This window comes from Gossypium arboreum, chromosome 7 (assembly GCF_025698485.1).
Source record: "Gossypium arboreum isolate Shixiya-1 chromosome 7, ASM2569848v2, whole genome shotgun sequence".
In the NCBI taxonomy this organism is placed as follows: Eukaryota; Viridiplantae; Streptophyta; class Magnoliopsida; order Malvales; family Malvaceae; genus Gossypium; species Gossypium arboreum.
The window spans coordinates 18,790,864-18,813,174 of NC_069076.1; the positions used below are offsets into that span (position 1 = coordinate 18,790,864).

Consider the following 22,311-nt stretch of genomic DNA (forward strand, 5'->3'; position numbering starts at 1 on the left):
TTTAAGGGAATTAACGTTTCACAAGTTTTAAAATGGCCAGAGGCTTTGAGTAGTAAAAAGGGTTTTCAATGAGAACATGGTTTTAGAAAAATACTTCAATGTGCACGCCAGATTTGGGCCTAACTTCTAGACCAGGTTTGGGGTGTTACACATACAATGTCAATTCAATGAAACATCATCATGCTCGATAACATGTACACATATAAATCAGTCATACAGTCATGTCATTCAATTAGGGGTCTAGGTAAGCTTATCGACCCTACAGTAGGTTCACAGTCATCTTAGGCGACCCGTGCAACCTTGGCAACAAATTAGTGAAAATAGGCTCACATGCCCAGGTTGTCTGCCCGTGTGGACCCACACACCCGCGTGGCCAACACGGCCCAAATTGGCCTTGGTCGTGCGATTCGTCGTGTGGATCACACGGTCTGGCCCAAAATCTCATACGCCCATGTAGGCCCACATGCTCGTGTGGCCCACACAGCCCAAATTGGTCGAGCTCGTGTGTAGCACACAGCTTACCTAGCCATCACATGGTTGTGTCTTGTGTGCATGGCCTAGCCTCATCGATCGTATGCCCGTGTTATGGCACACGGCCTACCACACGGCCGTGTGGCGTAGACAGAATAGTTTTTTGCTTTCGCTGAAACCTCATTTTTTGCATTTTTGGGTACACACCTGGTACTATTTCGATGTGAAAACTTTCCCGAGCCTTCCAGAACCTAAATATCGGCATAACAACATCCAGAGTTAGACCTAAAATCCGGTATAAAAAAGTCATAAAACCAACCATAACTCTATTCATACAACTACACTTACCTCAACCCTCCAAGCGATTTAAACTACAAACCTACGATAGGGGAACCCCGAACTTCATGATTCGTCGCTGCCAAAATAGGGATTAAGTCTCCAAACAGCAACTAGAAAAAAAAAAGACTACATCAACATTTAATTCCACTTACCAAATCAATGAAGTCAGATGGTAAGCAAAAGAAAATGAATCGAAATAAGAATTAAACGAAGAAAAAGAGGGAGAACAAAATTTGGCAGAGAAGCAGAGAATCACGTCAAGAATTTGGGAGAAACAACCAAAATTTTGAAAAAAAGAAAACTACTCAGATAAACCCCCAACTCCCAATCCCTCAAATCTCTCCACTAATCCCACTACTCAGAATTCTGATGCAACTAAAACTCTGCCACCAACTTAAGCAAAATAAAATACCCTTGCTGAAGCAAGGATTCGAACACAAGACCTCAAACACTCTAACACTCTACCTAACCACTAGACCAGTAGACCCATTCTGTTGTATACTTACGAATATTTAAATAAAAGCCTATCGAACAAAGTTAAAGCTTTACTCAGAAAAATCCAAAATTTGCCAAAAACATGGCTTGAACTTGGAACCTCTCACACACCTAGACACTTAACCACTGAAGCAAATACTCAATTGTGTATCAATCAATCGCAAAAGCAACACCTAAAATTTGGGGCGCTACAACTTTACCCCCCTAAAAGAAAATTTCAGCCTCAAAATTTACCTGATCAGAACAGATAAGGATACTGCTGTCGCATCGTATCCTCAGGCTCCCTCGTGGCCTCCTCCGAGCTATGATTACGCCAAAGAACCTTAACCAATGGAATGGATTTTCTTCTTAGAACCTTTACATCTCGCTCCAACATCTGAACTAGCTCCTCCTCAAAGGTCAGATCCTGCCTAACCTCGATCTCCTCAACAGGAAAAATATGTGTTGGATTAGAGCGGTAGCGCCTCAACATCGAAACATGAAAAACATCATGAATCCGATCCAACTCTAGAGGTAGCTCTAATTGGTAGGCAACCGATCCCACTCGTTTCAGTATGTGATAGGGTCCAACAAATCTAGGGCTCAACTTGCCCTTATGACCAAATATCAATACCTTCTTCCATGGTGAAACCTTGAGAAAAACAAAGTCCCCCACAAAATACTCAATCTCACGTCACTTCAGGTCGGCGTAAGACTTCTGTCTATCAGATGCCGCTTTCAGTCAGTCTCGAATCAGTCTAAATTTATCCTCGGTATCAGAGACCAATTCAGGGCCCAGAACACGCCGTTCACCCAACTCAATCCAACATGAAGGAGTGTGACACCTACGACCATATAATGCCTTGTAAGGTTCCATCTGAATGCTAGACTGATAGCTGTTGTTATAAGCAAACTCCGCCAGTGGCAAATAATCTTCCCAACTACCTCGGAACTCAATCACGTAACTCCTCAACATGTCTTTTAGTATCTGAAACATCCTCTCAGATTGACCATCAGTCTGAGGATGAAATGCAGTACTGAAGTCCAACCTTATACCTAGCTTCTTCCAAAATCGAAACGTGAAGCAAGGGTCCTTGTCAGATATGATTGAAACTGGTACCCCATGCAGTCTCACTATCTCAGATACATACAACTTAGCCAGCTTCTGCAACAAGTAGTCAGTACAAAAAGGGAAATGGCTTGGTCAACCAATCCACGATGACCCATACAGAATCCTTTTTAGTAGATATGAGAGGTAACCCACTAACGAAGTTCATAGTCACTCACTCCCACTTTCAAAGTGGAATCTTAACTGGCTGCAACAACCCCGAAGGTAACTGATGTTCAGCCTTAACCTGCTGCCAAGTCAGACATTTACCTACAAAATCGGTAACCTCACGTTTAATTCCTGGCCACCAGTATAACTTATGAAGGTTATAATACATCTTATTTCTTCCAGGATGCATAGCATAAGGGCTACTATGCGCCTCTCTATGTATCAACTGCCTCAATTCAGTGTCTTTCGGTTCACAGATTCTCTCACGGAAACAATATACCCCTTTTTCCATTCAATCCAAAGTCATCAATATGCCCACTCTCAACCTGTCAGAAACGAGGACCTAAAGATTCATCTTCCAACTGCTTACCTTAATTTTCTCAATCCACGTAGGCTTAGCCTGAAGCTCAGCTAGCAGACTTCCATCATCAAATAAACTGAGACGAGCAAACATCACCCTCAAATCAGTCATAACCTTACGGCTTAGTGTGTCGGCCACCACATTGGCCTTACCAGGGTGGTATTCAATAGTACAGTCGTAATCCTTAAGCAACTCAATCCACTTACGCTACCTAAGATTTAGCTCCTTCTGAATGAGGAGATACTTGAGGCTCTTGTGATCTGTGTAAAGGATGCATTTGTCACCATATAGGCAATACCTCCAGATTTTTTATACGAACACCACTGTGGCCAACTCTAAGTCATGCGTCGGATAATTCGCTTCATGAGTCTTAAGTTGACGAGACGCATACGTTACCACCTTACCTTCTTGTATCAACACACATCCCAAACTGACATGTGATGCATCACTATAGACAGTAAACTCTTTCCTCGACTCAGGCTGTACCAAAACAGGGGCCTTAGTCAGTATAATTTTTAGCTTCACAAAGCTCTATTGCTGTGCATCAGTCCAGTTAAACAGTACACCCTTGCATAACAGCTTAGTCAAAGGTGTTACAATTAGTGGAAAACCCTCTACTAACCGTCGATAATAACCTGTCAATCCCAGAAAAATGCAGATCTCAGATACAGTCTTAGGTTGCTTCCAATCCAAGATAGCCTCAATCTTACGAGGATCGACTCTAATCCCCTCAACAGAGACCACATGACCCAAAAACGCTATTCCACGTAACTAGAACTCATATTTACTGAACTTGGCGTACAGTTGTTTCTCTCGCAAAACCTGTAGAACCACTCTGAGGTGTTCATCATGCTCATCCTCAGTCTTCGAATACACCAGTATGTCGTCAATAAATCCATAAAAGTTGTCGGTGCATTCGTCGGTCCAAATGGCATTACCAGGAATTTGTAGTGTCCATAACAAGTCTTAAACATCGTATTATGCACATCAACTTCCTTAACTCTCAATTGGTGACACCCTGATCGGAGATCAATCTTAGAGAAAATTGAAGCCCCTCGAAACTGGTCGAACAGGTCATCTATCCTTGGTAAGGGATACTTATTCTTGATTGTTAACTTGTTCAGTTATCGATAGTCAATATACATACGCATGGATCCATCCTTCTTTTTCACGAACAGAACAGGTGCTCCCCGCGGAGACACATTAGGGCGGATGAACCCACGATCCAGTAGCTCTTAAATCTGAGCCTTAAGCTCCACAAGCTCTTTTAGTGCTATTCTATAGGGAGCGATGGACACCGGAGCTGTACCAGGAAGAAGCTCAATCCCAAACACTACTTCATGATTCGGAGGTAACCCAGGTAGCTCTTCAGGAAAAACATCCGGAAAATCCTTAACTGCCCTGATATCCTTAACCTAAAAATCCCCAGAATTTGAAACACTGATATAGGCCAGATACGCCTTACATCCCTTACGAACCAACTTTTTAGGCCTCAATGCAAAAATCACATTCGATAAGTAGTTCTGACGTTCCCTAATTACGACTACCTCGCTATCCTCCTCAATTCTCAGTACAACTTTTTTTTGTGTCACAATCTAAGCTCACCCAATTTTTAACCAACCAATCCATTCCCAGTATCAAATCAAATTCTCCGAAGGGCAATTCTATCATATCAGCCAGAAAAATAGCCCTTTGAACCTCTAAAGGAATGTTTCTAAACAATTTTGTTACCCATACTGATTGCCCCAGCGGACTCAGTACAGTCACCTCACTTGTAGTGCTCTCAACCAAGAATTCTCGGACACAGTACAAGCTATATAGGAGTGAGTGGATTCTATATCTATCAGCGCAGTATAAGGTACATTATAAATAAAGAACGTACCCGTGATGACTTCTGAAGTATCTCCATCCTCTCGGCGACGTGCAGCATAAACTAGAGCCGGCTGTCTCGCCCTAATATGACCAGCACCTCTGCCCGGTTGCTCTCTAACCACAGCCCAACCCATTACCACCTTTAGCCTGACTATGACCTCTTGGTGGCTGCTGAACTACTCTCGATGGTGGTGCAGACCCAGTACCCGGAGCTTGCATCTGATCAAACCTCCGTGGATATTCTCTAATACAGTGCTCTAATGAACCTCACCTCAAACAAGCCCCAGTTCTTTTCTAACACTCGCCCTGATGGTGTCTACCACAGTCAGTATACGACGGCTGTCCAATAGCAGTAATAGAAGCCCCAACTCTGATCGGTCCATCAACTCTGGCCTTTTTCTTAGGCCTCTGAACGGAACTCGAGGGCTCCAAATCCCTCTTGCTCTTACCTCTCTCTCGATTCTGGCGCTCAGCACGCTTCACTTCCTCGGCGATCTTCGCCTTATGAACCAGTACAGTAAAATCTCTCTCCCTCTACGGGAGCTATCAGAACCCTCAGATTATCCCTAAGGCTATCTTCGAAGCGAGCACATCGCTCATACCTAGTCACTACCATACCTCGAGCATAGCGGCTCAGTCTCAAAAATTCAGCCTCATATTCGGCCACCAATCTATCTCTCTGAGTTAGATTCAGGAACTCTAGCCGACGGGCATCCACGTAACTGGCACCCACATACTTTTCCTAAAAAGCGGTCTTAAAGAACTCCCAGATTAGTCAATCGGGCTGGGTGCCCTCCTTAATAGTAAGCCACCACTGATATGCCTCATCACATAGCAGCGATACAACACCTTTTAATTTTTGCTCGGAAGTGCAGTCCAGGTTGTCCATAATCCTCTCTGTAGCCTCAATCCAATACTCAGCCACATTAGAGGCAACTCCAGTAATACCCTTGAAAAGCTCTGCTTCGTTAGACCAAAGTCGTTCCGTAATCGACCCGCAGCCTCTAGCTCCAGTTATTAGGCCCAGCGACCCTCTCTAAAATCCTCAACATGGCCTGGGATAGAGCGTTGTCCCCAACCGCTCGATCATGAGATCTAGTCTCAGTCACAGGTAAAATCGGTGTCTCACTAATATCCAAATTAGGCAGATTGCCTGATGATGAAGACCCAGCTTGAGCACCTCTACGGCCTCTACCGTGGCCTCTTGTACCCCGTCCGCGAGTACCTCTGGTGCTCATTGTCTAATGGCATTTTATCTGTATTAATAATTTTATGCATCAGTTTACAGTTCCAGTATTTATTAACTGATATTTTATGAAAAACGGTATCAGAAGTGTAAAGTTTGTTTCGTACATCACAGTGTCAATCAATGTCTATCAGTTTAACTACAGTCTCAGTACTACCTATAGCAGTTTCAGGATATATTATCAAAATAGTTTCAGAAACTTACTAGATCGGCACCGGAGACTCAGTGTACCACACATTTGGTAAAAATATTTCAAATCATTAGAAAATAGTTCTTAGAAAATCAAATCTTGAAACCCAATTCCACAACCGAGTTTTGTAACCTAGCTCTGATACTACTAGATGTAACACCCAAACCCGGCCTAGACGTTATGGCCGAATCTGACAATGTCAAGTGGTAATGCTTTTGGAAAAGTATGTCTTCGCTAAATCCCCTATTCTATTTAACCCCTTTTGTTCCATTATCTAATGTTTATTTCAAATCTTGTCATACCTTTTCAAAACATTATTCATTTACAAATCAATATTCAGTTTCCAAAACATTTTTCATTACGGAAGCTTTTAACCAGTTTACGTGTTCGTGGAATTTTGATAAACCATCATTTTCATTTGAAAACCTGAGTTTTTTCTATCACTAGCAGATTTAAATTATAAAACCGTATAAAATCCAAATCTAAATCAAAATCCGTAAAGGCCATAATTACAGCAAAATACCCCAAATAAAGATAAAATCATAAGTAGATAACAAACAGTGTGAAAAAAATCGTGTGGCCACCCTCGAGTCCTCCGCTGCACCGATCCGTCAAGTCTGGGGATTACCTGTACAGATTAAACCGAAGGGGTGAGTTTACGCAAACTCAGTGTGTAATCCCCATATAAACAAACAGACAATATGCACATGATCACAGTTTGGGCCTAAGCCCTATTCAGTAACAGTATCGGTTTTAGTTTGGCCTTAGCCTATCTCAGTTCACAATCAGTCATGCAGTTGGGCCTTAGCCCATCAACGAAACAGTAGCAGTAACAGATATGCAATCACAAAATCCTACCCAGCCAGACTCTACGCACTATCTTCGTCCAACTCTACACTCCATGTGGGGATTTAATCGACCTACCCATCCTTACACTCTAAAAAAGTACCGAATGCGGCACTAGACAATAATTTGCAGCTGAGCTGCAAGTAAATTAGGCTCGAGGCCTTTCAATGCACTTCCTCCGAACAATATCAACCCCCAACCCAATGCAATGTAATATACAATTATGACATGCACATGGTAACAGTACATACAATGTCAGTTCAGTGAAACATCATCATGCTTTGCTCGATAACATGTACACATATAAATCAGTCATACAGTCATGTCATTCAATTAGGGGTCTAGGTAAGCTTACCGATCCTACAGTAGGTTCATAGTCGTCTTAGGCGACCCGTGCAACCTTGGCAACAAATCAGTGAAAATATGCTCACACGCCCATGTTGTCTGCCTATGTGGGCCTACATGCCCGTGTGGCTTACCCGTGTGGGCCCACACGCCCGTGTGGCCCACACAGCCTAAATTGGTCAAGCTTGTGTGTCGCACACGGCCTACCTGGCCATCACACGGCCGTCTCTGGTGCACACAGCCTAGCCTTGTCGATTATACGCCCATGTTATGGCACACGGCCTACCATACGGCTATGTGGCGTTGACAGAATGGTTTTTGGCTTTCGTCGAAACCTCGTTTTCTATGTTTTCGGGTACACACCTGGTACTATTTTGATGTAAAAACTAACCCGAGCCTTTCAGAACCTAAATATCGACATAAGAACAACTAGAGTTAGACCTAAAATCTGGTATAAATAAAGTCATAAAACCGACCATAACTTCATTCGCTCAACCACACTTACCTCAACCCTTCAAGCGATTTAAACTACAAATTCGCGAGAGGAGAACCCCGAGCTTCACGATTCGCCGCTGCCAAAACAGGGATTAAATCTCCAAATGGCAACTTGAAAAAAAAAAAAAAAACAAGACTACATTAACATTTAATTCCACTTACCGAATCAATGAAGTCAGATGGTAAGCAAAAGAAAACGAATCGAAACAGGAATCAAACGAAGAAGAAGAGGGAGAACAAAATTCGGCAAAAAAGCAGAGAATCACGTCAAGAATTTGGGAGAAACAACCAAAATTTTGAAAAAAAAGAAAACTACTCAGGATAAATCCCCAACTCTCAATCCCTCAAATCTCTCCACTAATCCCACTACTCAAAATTCTGATGTAACTAAAACTCTACCACCAACTCGAGCAAAATAAAACACCCTTGTTAAAGCAGGGATTCAAACACAAGACCTCCAACACTCTAACACTCCAACTAACCACTAGACCAACAGACCTATTCTGTTGTATACTTACGAACATTTAAATAAAAGCCTATTGAACAAAGTTAAAGCTTTACTCAGAAAAATCCATTCTGTTGTATACTCAATTGTGTATCAATCAATCGCAAAAACAACACCTAAAATTTAAGGCGTTACAAATATTAACATAATTTAGGGATTTTTACAGATCAAGGCACAAGTAAATAAATCATTTAATTCAGATTCGAAATAATAGGTGAAGTCTAGGTGGATTCTTTCCTGATATTGTCTATCTCATTGGTTAGTAATTATTAGTACTTTTATTCCTCGTAGATAAGATATTCCTTACTCACCATAACTATACTATTATTTGATAAGTGCACTTGCCTTCGTCATAATTATAGTTAGCTTAACAACCATCAATCAACAAGAAAATTTAATTTAAAACTACTTGTTTAGTCTAATATACTATAGAGTTTTACTTAGATTTATTTATGCAACCTATACATAGGCTTTTGCATTGTATACAAAACACACAATTCATTATTATTCAACTTTTCTTTTGAATTAATAAATTTTAATAAATTTTTTAAGTTTTTTTTTTAAATCTCTCTTTTGTTTCTTTTCAAGAATTGGTTGCGTCAAAATCTAAGTTTCTTTCTTTAACGCCTAGAACCTAGTCAATCCGTAACTTAAACAAACTTTACAATTCGCTTCTGCGTTCATCCAACTCATTCCGTATCACCTAGAAAGTACCCATTAATATTGATGAATGCAAGCAGCAGAAGAAACTTTGCATGTAAAGCATGTATACCATAACCATTATGATATAACAAAAAGTCGTCACTAATCAAGTCAGGTTCTGATTTATAATAATGCTTGCACATCAGTTGGGAGGTGGTTCACACTAGGAGTGGATACTGCAAAAACCCACAGCAATTTTATTCTTATTCAACTCAACAAACAGGTACAGTCCACGCAGACTCGTACATGATCTCTGTCACCGGAGCCAGTGCCTGCTGCTATTCATCTCCTGACCTCAAGATTGGCTAATTGGCTCCACCTTTTGCTATCCCATCTTCTGCACATCCTCTGGTGAAAGTATCTTTATGTACCAAACATTATTCACAAATGCCCTGCATGTTTGGTTATCCAAACGCTTAAATGCCGAAATGATAATCAATCAAATGTCATTGAAATGCGAGGAAAATTGTCCTAAGTTTTTAACTCAAAAACATGATTCAGACTCGTGACATTATAATCCAGTGTAAAAGGATATATGTACATGATGAGACAGTTGCTTAAGCCGTCATAGAAGAGATGATTGTATTTCCCCAATTAGTTTAAACTACTGCACGAAAAGTTGATCTGAATCTGAAAAACACCTCAAATACTAATCCACCCGGCTATGGCCAGGAAACCAGAAAAATCAACAACCCAAAACAGCTTAGCTCAAACCCCAAATGACACAAACCTAATCTATTAAAAGACTGAATCTAAAACGATCAAAACTTTAATTGATTTGACTTTTGAACAAAGTAATTTAAACTAAAATTTATAAGAACGCTTCCAAAATGGAAATAAGACCAATAGTGTCAATCAGGGCAAAAAGTAAACAGATAGAAAAGAAAACACTAGGGAAAAGGAGGTCAAACTCATTGAGGGAAAAAACATAAAAAAGTTATTGTTGGAGGGTGGGGGCTGGAGGGATATACTCTTAATACCATGAAAAGATCCAATCTAATAGAGGCAGACCAGTGAGGGCAGGAACCAAACTATAAAAATGATCTCAATTTCATGAGTATAATGGGGATATGGTTTGAAATGCAATTCATTTCTGAGTTCTTCACTTGTGAATTATCTAACTAGCATCCCATGAATGCATGCGGAGTTTAACTAATTTATAACCATAATAGATACTTACTCCCATGGGTCGTCTCCAAGGAGAAGAATATCATTCTCCCTGTCGACAAATACAAGCTGCCAGCCTGATCTAAGAGGGTCTTCCAACTTCCCCTCAATTCCAAACATCTGAGCCAGCTCCTCTCGCAGCTCATGATAGCTGCTGAACCGGGAGATGTCCAATGAGCGCCCCACCGACCCTGATTTATAAACCTACAGGGAAACAGAGACATAGATCATTATTATGATCTTGAGCAAACTATGATACATATAAAATACATTTTAGAAATCGCTTTTCATATACCTTGATAAATGTTCGAGATGAAGTTGGTGGGTCCACTTGCCCTGTGCTCTGCAACTCTGAAGAGTATTGCATGCAACCATACAAAGGATTCTGGAATGAGGGATCCCCTAATGGAATTGAGGGCATATCAGCTTCACTTGAAGATGTAGTGAAACCACGCATTGAGGTGGGCAGTAGAAGGCCAAATGAATCGTCGTTAACACCAAAAAAAGTAGAATTCTGGGCATCAGAGGTACCAATATCTAGTTCTACCGTAGCATCTTTTCCAGGAGAAACTTGTGGAACTGATGTTGAACCAGCAAAGGTATTTACATTCAAATGAGCATACTTCGGAGCCCAGGACAGTTGGGGTAACTGGTCAGCTAGCATTGACTGACCAGTTGTGGAGAAGTTCAAAAGATTTGCACTGCTTTCAGGACACAAGGAACCCAGCATATCCAGAACAGGGGGACCAGATCCTGAGTCAATAAAATCTGGTTTCAGAAATGATGAAGGCACATTCAACTGCCGCCTCTGCTGGAGCTGATCACTTTGAGTCATGTTATGCTGCTGCTGAGCCTGTTCCTCCGATTGATTGCCTACTTGTTCCCGTCCAGGGACTGGGAGAAAGCTCTCGATTCGAATTATGGATTGCTGTGCCTGCACAATGTTGTGTGGAACTAACTGTGAAACAGACTGCTGCTGCTGCTGCTGCTGCTGCTGCTGCTGCAACAGTAAATTATGGCTGCCTGGCTGTTGAACATATTGAAAAGATTGCTGCAACTGCTGTCTCGGCGGATCCCCGCTTCCCAAGTTCTGCAACCCATTGGCCAGCATATGTTGGTACTGCAGATTATAATCATTTCCAGGGAAACTCAAATCTAGTTTCTGCTGCATCCATGGATATGAGCAGAAGGACTGAAGATTCAGAGATTGTAGTCCTTGCTCTCCAGATCCTCCCCTTAGCCACGTTAACCCATTAGATATATCATCTCTGTTATCTGCAAGAACATAACTATGATGCAAGATATCCAGGGAAACATTAAAGGAAAAAAAACCAATAGTAACAAGCATGTTACTATTAATCATGATTGAACTGTACAAGGTAAGCAGTGAAAACCAATATAAGCCAGATGATAATCATTTTCTTTGATTTTGAAAATCACTTGTGCATATAGTAGTACAGCCTAATGGATTTTAAATACTGGCAGAGCAACTGAAATATCTCTAAAGTCGCTCCAACTCGTCATTTTTCTTGAAATACCCGTATCCAACACCCATGTTTGATGCATATTTGAACTCAAGTATGAAGATATGAACCTCCAAGGGCCCTTCCAACACATGGAAATTAAAAAAAAAAAATGAACATACTGATGATGTCAGACACATTCCCATATCCAACTTCATACCCAAGTCCATGTAGCTCTAAATTAGGTAGCACATCATCCTTCCCCTGAAGAGAAAATAATTACTGGATTCAAGTTTAATCAAGAATTGGAAAGGCTTTTGTTCAAAAGACTGGTTCCAATCTTGCTTTGAATGCACATTTTGACAATCTTAAAGTTCATAGGCCTGATCATCAAACTTAAATCTTATCACATTAGAGTCATCCCTCAACTTCTAATCAAGGCTCTTGTAAAACAGGAAAAAAATTATCTTCAGTTCCCCACATTTCTCTCTTCCCCTTCTGGAAGAGTTAAACACTCTTGCCTAAGGCAGCTATAAATCTTAATTCCACACCCCAAAACAAGATAGGTTAATCAATCTTAAATACATTAAATTAAAAATAAACTCCAGCCTTCAAAAAGGGGCTTCAGTATATAAACTTAGAAAGAACAATACCAAACAAAGATGAGGAACCCGGATGCCAAGGGCGTTTCAATCTGAGGGGAAATAGAGATGGATACATTGGAAATGTTGTTAAAGGCTCAATCTCCCACAATGATACCCTTGGCTGCCTCTCACCTGTTGTTGACTCATCCCAACCAACCTACACAAAGTAGTGGGCAGGAAATCAAACTCAGTTGAAAATTTTAAAAATTTCTCTTTTTCATGAGCAAGTAAAAACAAATTCCGAGTCATATGTAAAATGCCATGCATTCTAACAGGACTTAAGGTAACTCTAGTACTTTAGCATTTTGCATGAGTATTCTCTTCTCAAAACTCACAAAATAGATATATACAAAGAAAGGTAAACCTAGGAAGGCAATTTGGGACATAAGTTCAAATTGTTAGAAACTTGGTACACATAGATATAACAGATGCAGATGCCAATAAAATGTACTTTATTGTTATCCTATCCGAGCCATTGATGATAGACAACACAATATTAAACATGCTAATAATAAAAGCCTAATACACCTTTCTACCCTGGTTTTAAGGCCACCATAGAATAAAGGGCATCTCTAATATTCTTCCCAATTTTGAGGACACTCAAACCCACAAGGGACTAGAATGGATTAAATATGTTACCAAGTTACTAGAAGGTCTGGTTTAAAGTTTAATCAATCAAAACTAGTTGAGAAAAGATTGGGAACAAAACAAAAGTTTTTGGAGTAATGTAGGGATTACGATGGAGTTTGGACAGCAAACTTATTTGACAGAAAAATCAAGTTTTTGGAAGTCTGTAACCTCACCCTTGAATGGTTTGCTCTAGGATTTTTCCCCTTTTTTTTTTTTTTTGCATTCCTTTTTTTCTAAAATATATACTTTTTCTTTCCTAGGAGAAACAAAGAGAGGCAACAAGAGAATGGTCAATGCAAGAAGCTAGTTTTACGAAGGGTTAATGTAATTTTTGGCTCCCAAACTTGGCAACTAGGTCCATTTTAGGCCTTTGAATTTGGAAAATGTAAAAGTTTAATGATAGGGCACAATCTCAAGATGCCACATCATTAGATCTTGACGAAATCCAAATTCAGATACCAAAAAGAATCCACTTGCCAAGTTCAGATATCAAAATGAACTAAAAAATGTACAAGTACCAAAGTAGATCTAATTGTCAAGTTAAATGGCCAAAAATTACATTAACCCTTTTACAAAATAGAAAATAAATCAAATCTAAAGCATGATTAATTTCAATAAAGTGTTGCCTATTAAAAAGCCTAGAACTAATTTCAATAAACTGTTGCCTATTAAAAAGACTAGAGTTTATCATGCACCGGAGGAGAGGCTGATGCACTGATTAAACTTTGGGGTTGGCTGGCGAAGGTGCTCCGACTTCTTTGAGGGTGGTGGTGTGAAAGAATGACAAAACTAAGATGGTGAGTACTATTTTTTGGGCTTCTAGGGTTTGAATATTTTGAAAAACCTGAAAATTTTGAGGGTCAAAACTAGTTCAGGTTCTTGGCCATGTTGAAAGCAAAGAATTTTGGAAAAAAAAAATAGAGAAGAATTGTAGAGAAGAAATCGCTTCTGTTTCTTGCGTGTATAATGATAAAAAATACATGGCTATTTATACACTAAGGTGTAGCCTAAGGAAGGTTATAGTAATTACAGAAAACAAAAACAAAACAAAATCAAATCACAGGGTTAAAGCCTATAAAACTGCTGTTTAGGCAGCTGTTACTAATCTGTTAACACAGTATTTTTTGCAGATGAGACTAATCTGTCAAAAAAAGCACTTCTAATTTTACATGCACAAATCTGAATCCAGAATGCAAGGATTTAAATTGCAATTGCTGCCACATTCTCAAATCGCATTTTTTGTTTGGGTTACTTATAGGAAACAAAAGAAAATAAATTATTTCCAAAAATCAATTGTTTATAAATCACCTAAATAAGCCTAGATCTACAATTCAAATTCAGAACAACCCCTACTTCCATTGCCATCCACTATTCTAAATGGGTTGATTTCTTAGTATGCCTCTCACACCACTCTCTCTTCCTCTTCACTGCTTTTTTGGAACCCTGAATCACCCACTGTTGCCATGACTTCCCCCAGTCACCACCCCCTCCAATGGTTCCTTAAACAAAACCAATGTAGCAACAATAATGGCATACCATTTCCGCTATCCATCATTAAATCTCTTATTTGCAGACATGACAAGCCACCTGAGTCATGAATTAAATTTGCAGCCTCTATTTGGTGAATGGCAGTGGAAGTGGGTGGCACTACTGCGAAATAACAGCTTTCATTACTGCTATTCTATTTAGATTTCAAAATTTGATAGAATAAGCCAAACCCACTACAAATCAAACCCAAAACAACTAAACTCAAAATGACCCATATGGACCCTAATATCATGTTGAAATGGTAAATAATTGGTAAGTTAAATGGTTTATCACATGTCAGTTAAGTATGAGTTTTGTACGGTTTTCTGTTAAAGTTGGGTCCCTCCAATTCAAATTGGTTTTATGTAAGATGCTTTAACATGATATCAGAATCAAAGTTCATTTATGTTGTTTTTCTTGCCCAACCCCAAGTGAAGTTGACAGTAGAGGTGTAAGAGACTATTCTCGCAAGCTATTCAAGATTTCATGTTCTTGTTTTTCTTAATTTGAGCTTGTAAATCGAGTAAACAAATTCAATCAAGCCAAGCGCAAATAGTTCAATTTCACCTTGAGCTGTACTTGAGCTGAGGACATGATAATCAAGTTCAAGCCCAATAATGAGCTGCGAGTTTCAAATAGAACTCGAGCTCAAGCTCAAGCTTTTCATTTTTCAAGCTTAGCAGCTCAATTACAACCCTTTTTGATGATCCCTAATAAGGTTGGCCCTTTTTTATTATCCTAGATCTGTCGAGTATGAGTTTCTAATGATCTTATATTAAAGATAGGCCCCTCCACCTATTATCAATTGGTGTTATGTTGCATGCTTTAACAACAAAAATATAAAATTTCTGAAACTAACCTAAATTTGGAATGATCTAAACATGAAATTACCAAACTAATGTGTTTGCTATCTCTACCCATATTGGATAATCCTCCCACCTAAAACACTCTTTAATACAAGATTCTAACTTCACATAATCATCCAACTAGTCTCTGGAAATCATAGACATAAAACTATAAATCATGGATATAAAATGCAAATGTATTTTTTTACACATGCATAAATAAAATAGAATATGGCATCATATTATCACAAACAATAAAAAAAATCCATGCATAAATATGCTAGCAATTACCTTCACAGACCGCCAATGAGAATTTGGCCAACGAACAGGATCCAAACTACTTATACCAGTTATTGTACCCATATACCTGGAGAAGGGGAAATTTGACATTTACATATAAACAAATAAATGGTCCAACATAAAACAGCATCTCTTTGGTGCCACATTATTGAGAGCTATGCATTGAAGAATTAAGAGTGCACTTTCAATGGCAAGCTTACCACAAACTCCAACTAGCAAACAAAATTGAATAATGTTTGTTAAAACCAGTATTTCATCTAGGCAAAGAGTACAATTTGTATTCATGTCAAAAAGTTCCCACATTATGCAATCTTATCTAACAAATATAACTTTTTAAAATCGTACTAGTATTCCTGATTAACACCTTGCAGGAAAATATCTATAATCACTTTTAACATTTCCCCTGCTTTTCCATGACTCATTTTCCTTGATTATTTCCATCTTACTTTTCTCCTATCATTCTTTTGTTTTTCATCTCTTACCTCTTCCCATTTTCTTAAAATCAACCCTTGGTCTCTTTTGTATCATACAGTCTCATTTTTCTCTGAAGCCTCAATATTATCTAAAAATAGTTTTTCTTACCATAATCAATCTGCATCAACACAACACTCTATTAGATACTCCAAAAGCATGTGATGTTATAATTTATGTTGTCACGCTCCTTGTATTTATCTTGAACTTTGCTCTCTTTTCGGTCCATATTATCCTAAAAAAATATAGCTTGGGTCAATATTTACTTTTACTAATTGAATTTATAATTTAATTTGTTCTTGAAGGTTTCATATCTGCTTAAGAAACTTTTTCAAAAGAAGTTTTAACTATTCTGGATACCGAACAAAATTATTTCGATTTCTTTTCCAATGAAAAAAAAAAGAAAAAAAAAAGAGAGAGCAAGCAAGAGATTAGCTCCTCTTATCCAATCCCTTATCTCTCTATAGCCAAACAACCTATAAATTATAATTCAGTAAGAAAAAAGAAACAAACACAACTGCTCCTATGTGCATGAGAATTTTAGGTTTGGACATGACCTATCGGTTAAGATAAATTTGCATAAAAATTCAGGTACATCTTATGACAGAAAAGTTTAAACCTTGACCTAATATACACCATTTCTCACCATCCTGAAGTTCAAATAAAAAACAAAATGTGGTATGGAATAGTAAAGCAAGGCGCAACAGCCAAGTTTTATGAACAGGTATTCTACTTGTACTGAAATCCACTTTTCTTTTAAGGTAAAATTTAAAAAAAAAAAAAAAAGTTTCAAATACTAAACAAGGACTATGCTTCTTTGTCATGAACCTTTTACCTAATAATTGAAATCAGCAGCAGCATAAGTGACTAAAATGGCGGTATTGTTTCTTTATGATCTGCCACGAATTACACTATTATTTACATCTTTTTACATATAACTGTAGCTTGTTTAATAATAAATCAAATCATCTTAGTATATATTTATGTTTTCATGCTTGAAGTAGTGATTTCTACTTTTTAGCAGTTTTTATTACATCTTAGATATCTAAATAAGGTTACATGGTCTTGTAGGACAAATCAGGAGCTAAAGATGAATATTCCGGCCAAAATTGCTGCCTATGTCACCACACCAAGACACCGATGTCGCAACACCGAAGAAAAAAGCAAAAACAAGTCCTGGAGCGAAACTACCTGCTGTGTTGTGACACTGACCTATGTTGCAACACCACAGGCCTATGTTGCAACACAACTTCTGCACAGCCCAAAAATCCTTGCACGTGACAGCTGCATTTTTTAGGGCAATCAGGAATATTTTTCCTAGTTGAACTCTAAATACTTCAAGGATAGTTTAGACACTTTAATATTCCGAGTTTAACCTATATAAAGGCCATTGTAACTAGATTAAACACACAATTTTAGGGAGACAAAAATTATTCTTAAGTTTTTATTTTGTTCTTAGTTTTATTTAGTTTACGTTATGTTCTTGTAATTGGAAGATCCTATTTCAAAGTGAGACTTTCGGGAGTGGAGATTGTTCTGGAACCACGCTTTCATCGATAAATCCATGAGCATCTCTTCCTCTTGTTCTATTATTTATATCTCTTTCATTAACTTGGTTAATAGAATGTTTGTGTAAATACTAGAATAATTTGTGTTTATGTATCTCTTACATGTTTCATTTGTATGCGCCTAATTAATTGATTGGAAGGTAGAGTTTCTTAGCGGATCAATTGGTTGGGAAAGGAAAAACTTAAAACCCTAGGCTTGACGACCCTAGGAAGTTATATAGGTAGGAATGAACCTGAAATCGGTATTGCCTATCCGTGAAAACCTTACCCCAGCCTAGGCTAAAGGAGCTCACGTAGTTGAACCAAGGAATAGGAAAAGTCGATATATTAATCTAGTATTAGATTTAAACTTAGTTCAATTTAATTAGTTTATTATTATTATTATCATCTTGCTTTCAATTTAACACTACTAATTCGTGACTCGAGTAGATTAGTAATTATTTCCGGTAATTGGCTTAATAGCAGTTTTCCCCGAACTGCAATCCCTTGGGTACGACCCTCGGAGTACTCCCAATACTTCGTTGTACTAACAAACTATATTACAATTTGACTTGTACACTTGCAGACACCGCCTAATTTCCCATCTTTTGTAGCAGTATACACACTCTTGACATGAACGTCAAGAGGCAGTCACTATACATACACAAGTTATTTGCCACCATATCACAAATTCAAAAGAAAAAAAAAAGATACTAGTAAAATAGGAGATGGCTTTCAAGAACATGAAACAAATAAACAGGAGAAATTAATAGAATTGCATGAGATAAACCACTAAAATAATATTAAATGAACCATTAAGAACTATAATACCTACGAACACTTGATTCTTCTGTCTCAAAAAGCATCCGAAAACGCATCCCAACCGAGACACGTGTGTGGAAAACAGCTTTGACATATTTTGAAAGGGGTATTATAAAATCAGATGGGCTAGCCCTGCATATTAGAAAAACAAACTGGTTACAGATAAGGCATAAAGAAGAAATCAGAGGTAAGAAATCATCACCACCTTGGATTATAAAATACTGTAAAGCAGCTATTAGTTGCCGCAGCATGAGCTGCAGCAGCAAGTAGTCCAATGTGCATGCTATCACTAGATAAAACAGATGATGGCATTACAGTTTGTGGACGAGTGGCACGGCGAATTCCCAAAAGAAGCTGGTTCTTTTCATTCCTATGACAGAAATTGACAAGTAACCCAACAAATTACAAGTACTGGGTATAATTGGGGAAAAAAAGTTCAGCAGCATGAGCAGGAAAAAAGCAAAGTGAATACCAAATAAAAAGAACAGAATCCCCTGCAACAAGTCTCTTGGCACTAACAAACACACTCCAGCCTGTAGTAAGAAGGTGGCGTTTAGGCTGTCCTGCAAGTCGTGTGACACCACATCAACTTAATAGTTGTAGTACTAGATATATACTTTTAGTGTCCAACGAACGAAAACCTAGTTTGAATAGACATCTAAAGCAAATTACAAAAAGATGATGGAACCATAGTTCCCTTAACTACAGGCACAAAAGAACCATTACAGAAAATATCAAATGAATGCACTAAACTAGGAACCTCAGATACATAGAATATATAAGGTATTCAACTCAGAACAAAATTTAGGATACGAAAACTTCAGTAGATTTACTTTTGAGTTTTTAAGTTTATTGAACAATTGTTAGTTCCAAACCTTTCGGAGTTAAACCACTTAGCGACAGGATTTTCATTATCTATGGTGAAAGCTTATATCTGGATCTAATTACGTATTGCAATAATGACTAAACAGAGTGGCAGTAACTTCCTCGTTCTCTTAAAGTATGTATCACAAACTTAATTGGCAGCACATTGATCTTCCGAGTCTATCAGCATCTTCAATTAATCTATGGCTTCAAGGTTCCTTAACATTTGAAAGTTGATGTTCAACTAAAGCAATGCATCAATCTTCATTTTTGCAAATTATTACCATGATTTTGCACAAGATCCACATTTGATTTCTGTGCCAAAGATTCTAAATTTAGCTTGAAGCCAAGTTAAAATACATCAAAAGCACTGTATCTCTAGAAAGGACAACCATAAAGCTAAGGAGATAAAAAAAAATGACTTAAAACCATATGCACTAGGCACTTTGAAAGACTTCAATACAAAGTAAATTGCATGGTAGACTAAGAATTCGACCATGTTAACTCTCTTTTTCGAACCATCAAGTACTATTAACCAAACCCAATCTATCTCTGTTAACCGAAATTGAAGGAAATTCCATTCAACAGGAACACAGGCACAAACCACAAGTCATATGCCTCATTTACACCAATCATAAATTTATAATTCTATGAAAAAATCTTTATGACTAATAAAGATAAAGAGATCCACAGGGTAGAGAGAAAATTCCAAACATATAAAAGGAAAGGTGGATTGGAGATTTAGGAAAAAAGAACAAAGTATCCATAAATGATTATAACTATGAGAATGGTTTTGATGGGACCAGCAGTTGAAACTAACCTCTAAATATATGTCTAAATTTCCACTCAATGTCATGAAGATCCCTTGCAATAAGTTCCTGAGCTGGAGGCTGCTGTGAGAAGTCCTGCAAACAAAGAAAAAACACATCAGCACTATGAAACCGGCTTAAAGGTAGAGATATAAGACATCAACTACCAGTGGCGGAAAGACTTTCTCAGCAGCACGACGAGGAACAGAAAAACCGCCATGGGTACTAGTGTCACTTGCTGTCAGTGTCTTGTAGAAATAATTGGTTGGCTGCTTGCTTGGAATTCCCAACTCCATAGGAAGAAATGCACCCTTCTGCTCTTCCTACACGAAAAATATATATGAGGGCAAAAAAGAAAAAACATATAAAACAAAACCAAAAAGGGTACATTTTAGTGAAGAAGAAAGCAATGGTTCTTACAGGCGTCAAAGGCTGCAACGACATTTGGGCATATACTTCATCTGTCTCAACATCAGCCTGAGATTATGACATGCATGAAGTGTTTTTAACTCCTGAGGCCTTGAATGACTGAAAATGAAGAGAAAAGAAAAAGAACTTACGTGCATGGTAACATTTTGGAGCTGACATATCAACTGGGGAGGCAAGTCCGGGTAATTCGGAATGTGAGTGTCAACCTCCTTGTTAGTGGTGGCTGCTACCTGCAAATTGATCACATTTTTCATTGTATTTGGAACTAACAAACGTCACTACGACCCAGAAAGAAAAAAGAGAGAGATTTAGTTTAAGTCAAAAGAACAAGAAAAAAACCTGCTCGCTATGACCCTGAGGAAAGTAGACCACACGGGTCCCCACAGTTGGTAGACAAACCAGTGGGCCAGCGCAGGCATGCCATAGCTCTAAGTTCAAGCACTTGTTTTCCCCTAACAATCATTCATTATAATTCGAATAATGAAGAAATCAAAATTTACATGCAAATGTATCAAGATTTAGAAACACGAAAAGGTGACACTCCAAAATTTTTGAACAAAATAAAGAGAGAAAAAAGAATACCTTCATGAGCCTGCTGACCCTGGCCTGATGCTGAAAGCTTCATATCAAGCTTAGTTTCTAGTTTGAAAGAAGGAAAAAAAAAACCGAAATTTGAAGTGTTGTTATTCTAAAATATAATTTAAAAAATCCAACAAAAATCCCAACCTTCACTCATGCAGCAATTGGCAGAGGAAATGACGAAAAACCCTGAAATTTTAAAACAAAAGAAAGAAAAAAGGGAGCCCCATTTTAGATCTCAAGGTTGAGAAGTGGAAGAAGAAGGAAATGAGAGAGTTTCCTCTTCTTCTTCCATAGCAGCAGCGTGGGTATAGGGTTTTACTGAAGCAGAGATAAAACAAAAAGCAGAGAAAAGGGAGAGTTAAGAAGAGTTTGGAGGAGAGACAATCTGAGCCGTTGGGTGATCCGTACGGGAGCATCGGAGCGTCCATTGAAGGTATGATACGACAGCAGGGCATGTGCCACCATCCTTCAATGGTCACTGTCACAAGTACCGATTGATTGCCTCCATTATACTTTATATGAGGGGGAATTATCAACAGGTGTAGTCCTTTTCCATCCATAAATATTATGCCCTTCACACGAAATTTGCTTCATTACTGACATTCATGTATCTTCTTTCTCTTAAAACAACACATATATAATGTCATATGTGTGCGTAAATTTATACTACAGAAACTAGAATTATTAGTTTACTATCTCTGACTTTGGATAAAAGAATATCAAACAAAAGTCCATGGCTGTTCTACTTTTCTATGTCCACATTGTCTTACGTGTATATATTATTAATGGATTAAATGAGATATCCCAACCTAATTTCGCTAGAGAAATTATAAAATTATTTTAATTAAAATAAGTTAAATTATTTAAAAATATTTTTATTTTGATTTAATAAAATAATAAATTATATTAAGATCATCTGAAAAGTATAATTTTAAGCACCAATAAAATAGTGCCAAATCATTAAATTTTAAAGATAACAAAGTATTATTATACATTTATCTATATCTAATATCTTCTCCAACTTAATTTAACTTTAATTAAATTACTTAAAATAATTAAATTTTTAAATTATAAACAAATCTTTTCTTC

At 38.1% G+C, this 22,311-nt stretch overlaps 2 protein-coding genes across 2 annotated transcripts; both read right to left on the minus strand.

Moving 5' to 3' along the window:
• Positions 1-2,026: 2,026 nt before the first annotated feature.
• On the minus strand, positions 2,027-2,852 carry LOC128295402 (uncharacterized). The gene is made up of 3 exons (XM_053030964.1): positions 2,679-2,852; positions 2,405-2,449; positions 2,027-2,302 (listed from the first exon to the last, which is right to left on the minus strand). The coding sequence occupies exons 1-3, from the start codon at positions 2,850-2,852 to the stop codon at positions 2,027-2,029; spliced, it is 495 nt and encodes a 164-aa protein (XP_052886924.1).
• Positions 2,853-9,170: 6,318 nt separating this feature from the next.
• On the minus strand, positions 9,171-21,900 carry LOC108464315 (auxin response factor 8-like). The gene is made up of 15 exons (XM_053030601.1): positions 21,367-21,900; positions 21,223-21,279; positions 20,980-21,092; positions 20,772-20,870; positions 20,632-20,688; positions 20,379-20,534; positions 20,223-20,307; positions 19,011-19,101; positions 18,744-18,908; positions 18,548-18,670; positions 15,690-15,765; positions 12,406-12,553; positions 10,585-11,564; positions 10,303-10,493; positions 9,171-9,514 (listed from the first exon to the last, which is right to left on the minus strand). Exons 1-15 carry the CDS (start codon positions 21,374-21,376, stop codon positions 9,448-9,450), a joined length of 2,418 nt encoding a protein of 805 aa, XP_052886561.1. The 5' UTR covers positions 21,377-21,900; the 3' UTR covers positions 9,171-9,447.
• Between the last annotated feature and the right edge of the window lie 411 nt (positions 21,901-22,311).

Coding starts and splice junctions, on each gene's coding strand:
- LOC128295402 (XM_053030964.1), bottom strand. CDS start 2,852: ATGGAAAAAGGGGTATATTGTTTCCGTGAGAGAATCTGTGAACCGAAA. Junction 2,450..2,678: donor GGCCAGGAATTAAACGTGAG/GTTACCGATTTT, acceptor TACTTGTTGCAG/AAGCTGGCTAAGTTGTATGT. Junction 2,303..2,404: donor AGATAGTGAGACTGCATGGG/GTACCAGTTTCA, acceptor TTTCATCCTCAG/ACTGATGGTCAATCTGAGAG.
- LOC108464315 (XM_053030601.1), bottom strand. Junction 20,535..20,631: donor CGTTGCAGCCTTTGACGCCT/GTAAGAACCATT, acceptor TTTTTCGTGTAG/GAAGAGCAGAAGGGTGCATT. Junction 18,909..19,010: donor GATTCTGTTCTTTTTATTTG/GTATTCACTTTG, acceptor TTTCTGTCATAG/GAATGAAAAGAACCAGCTTC.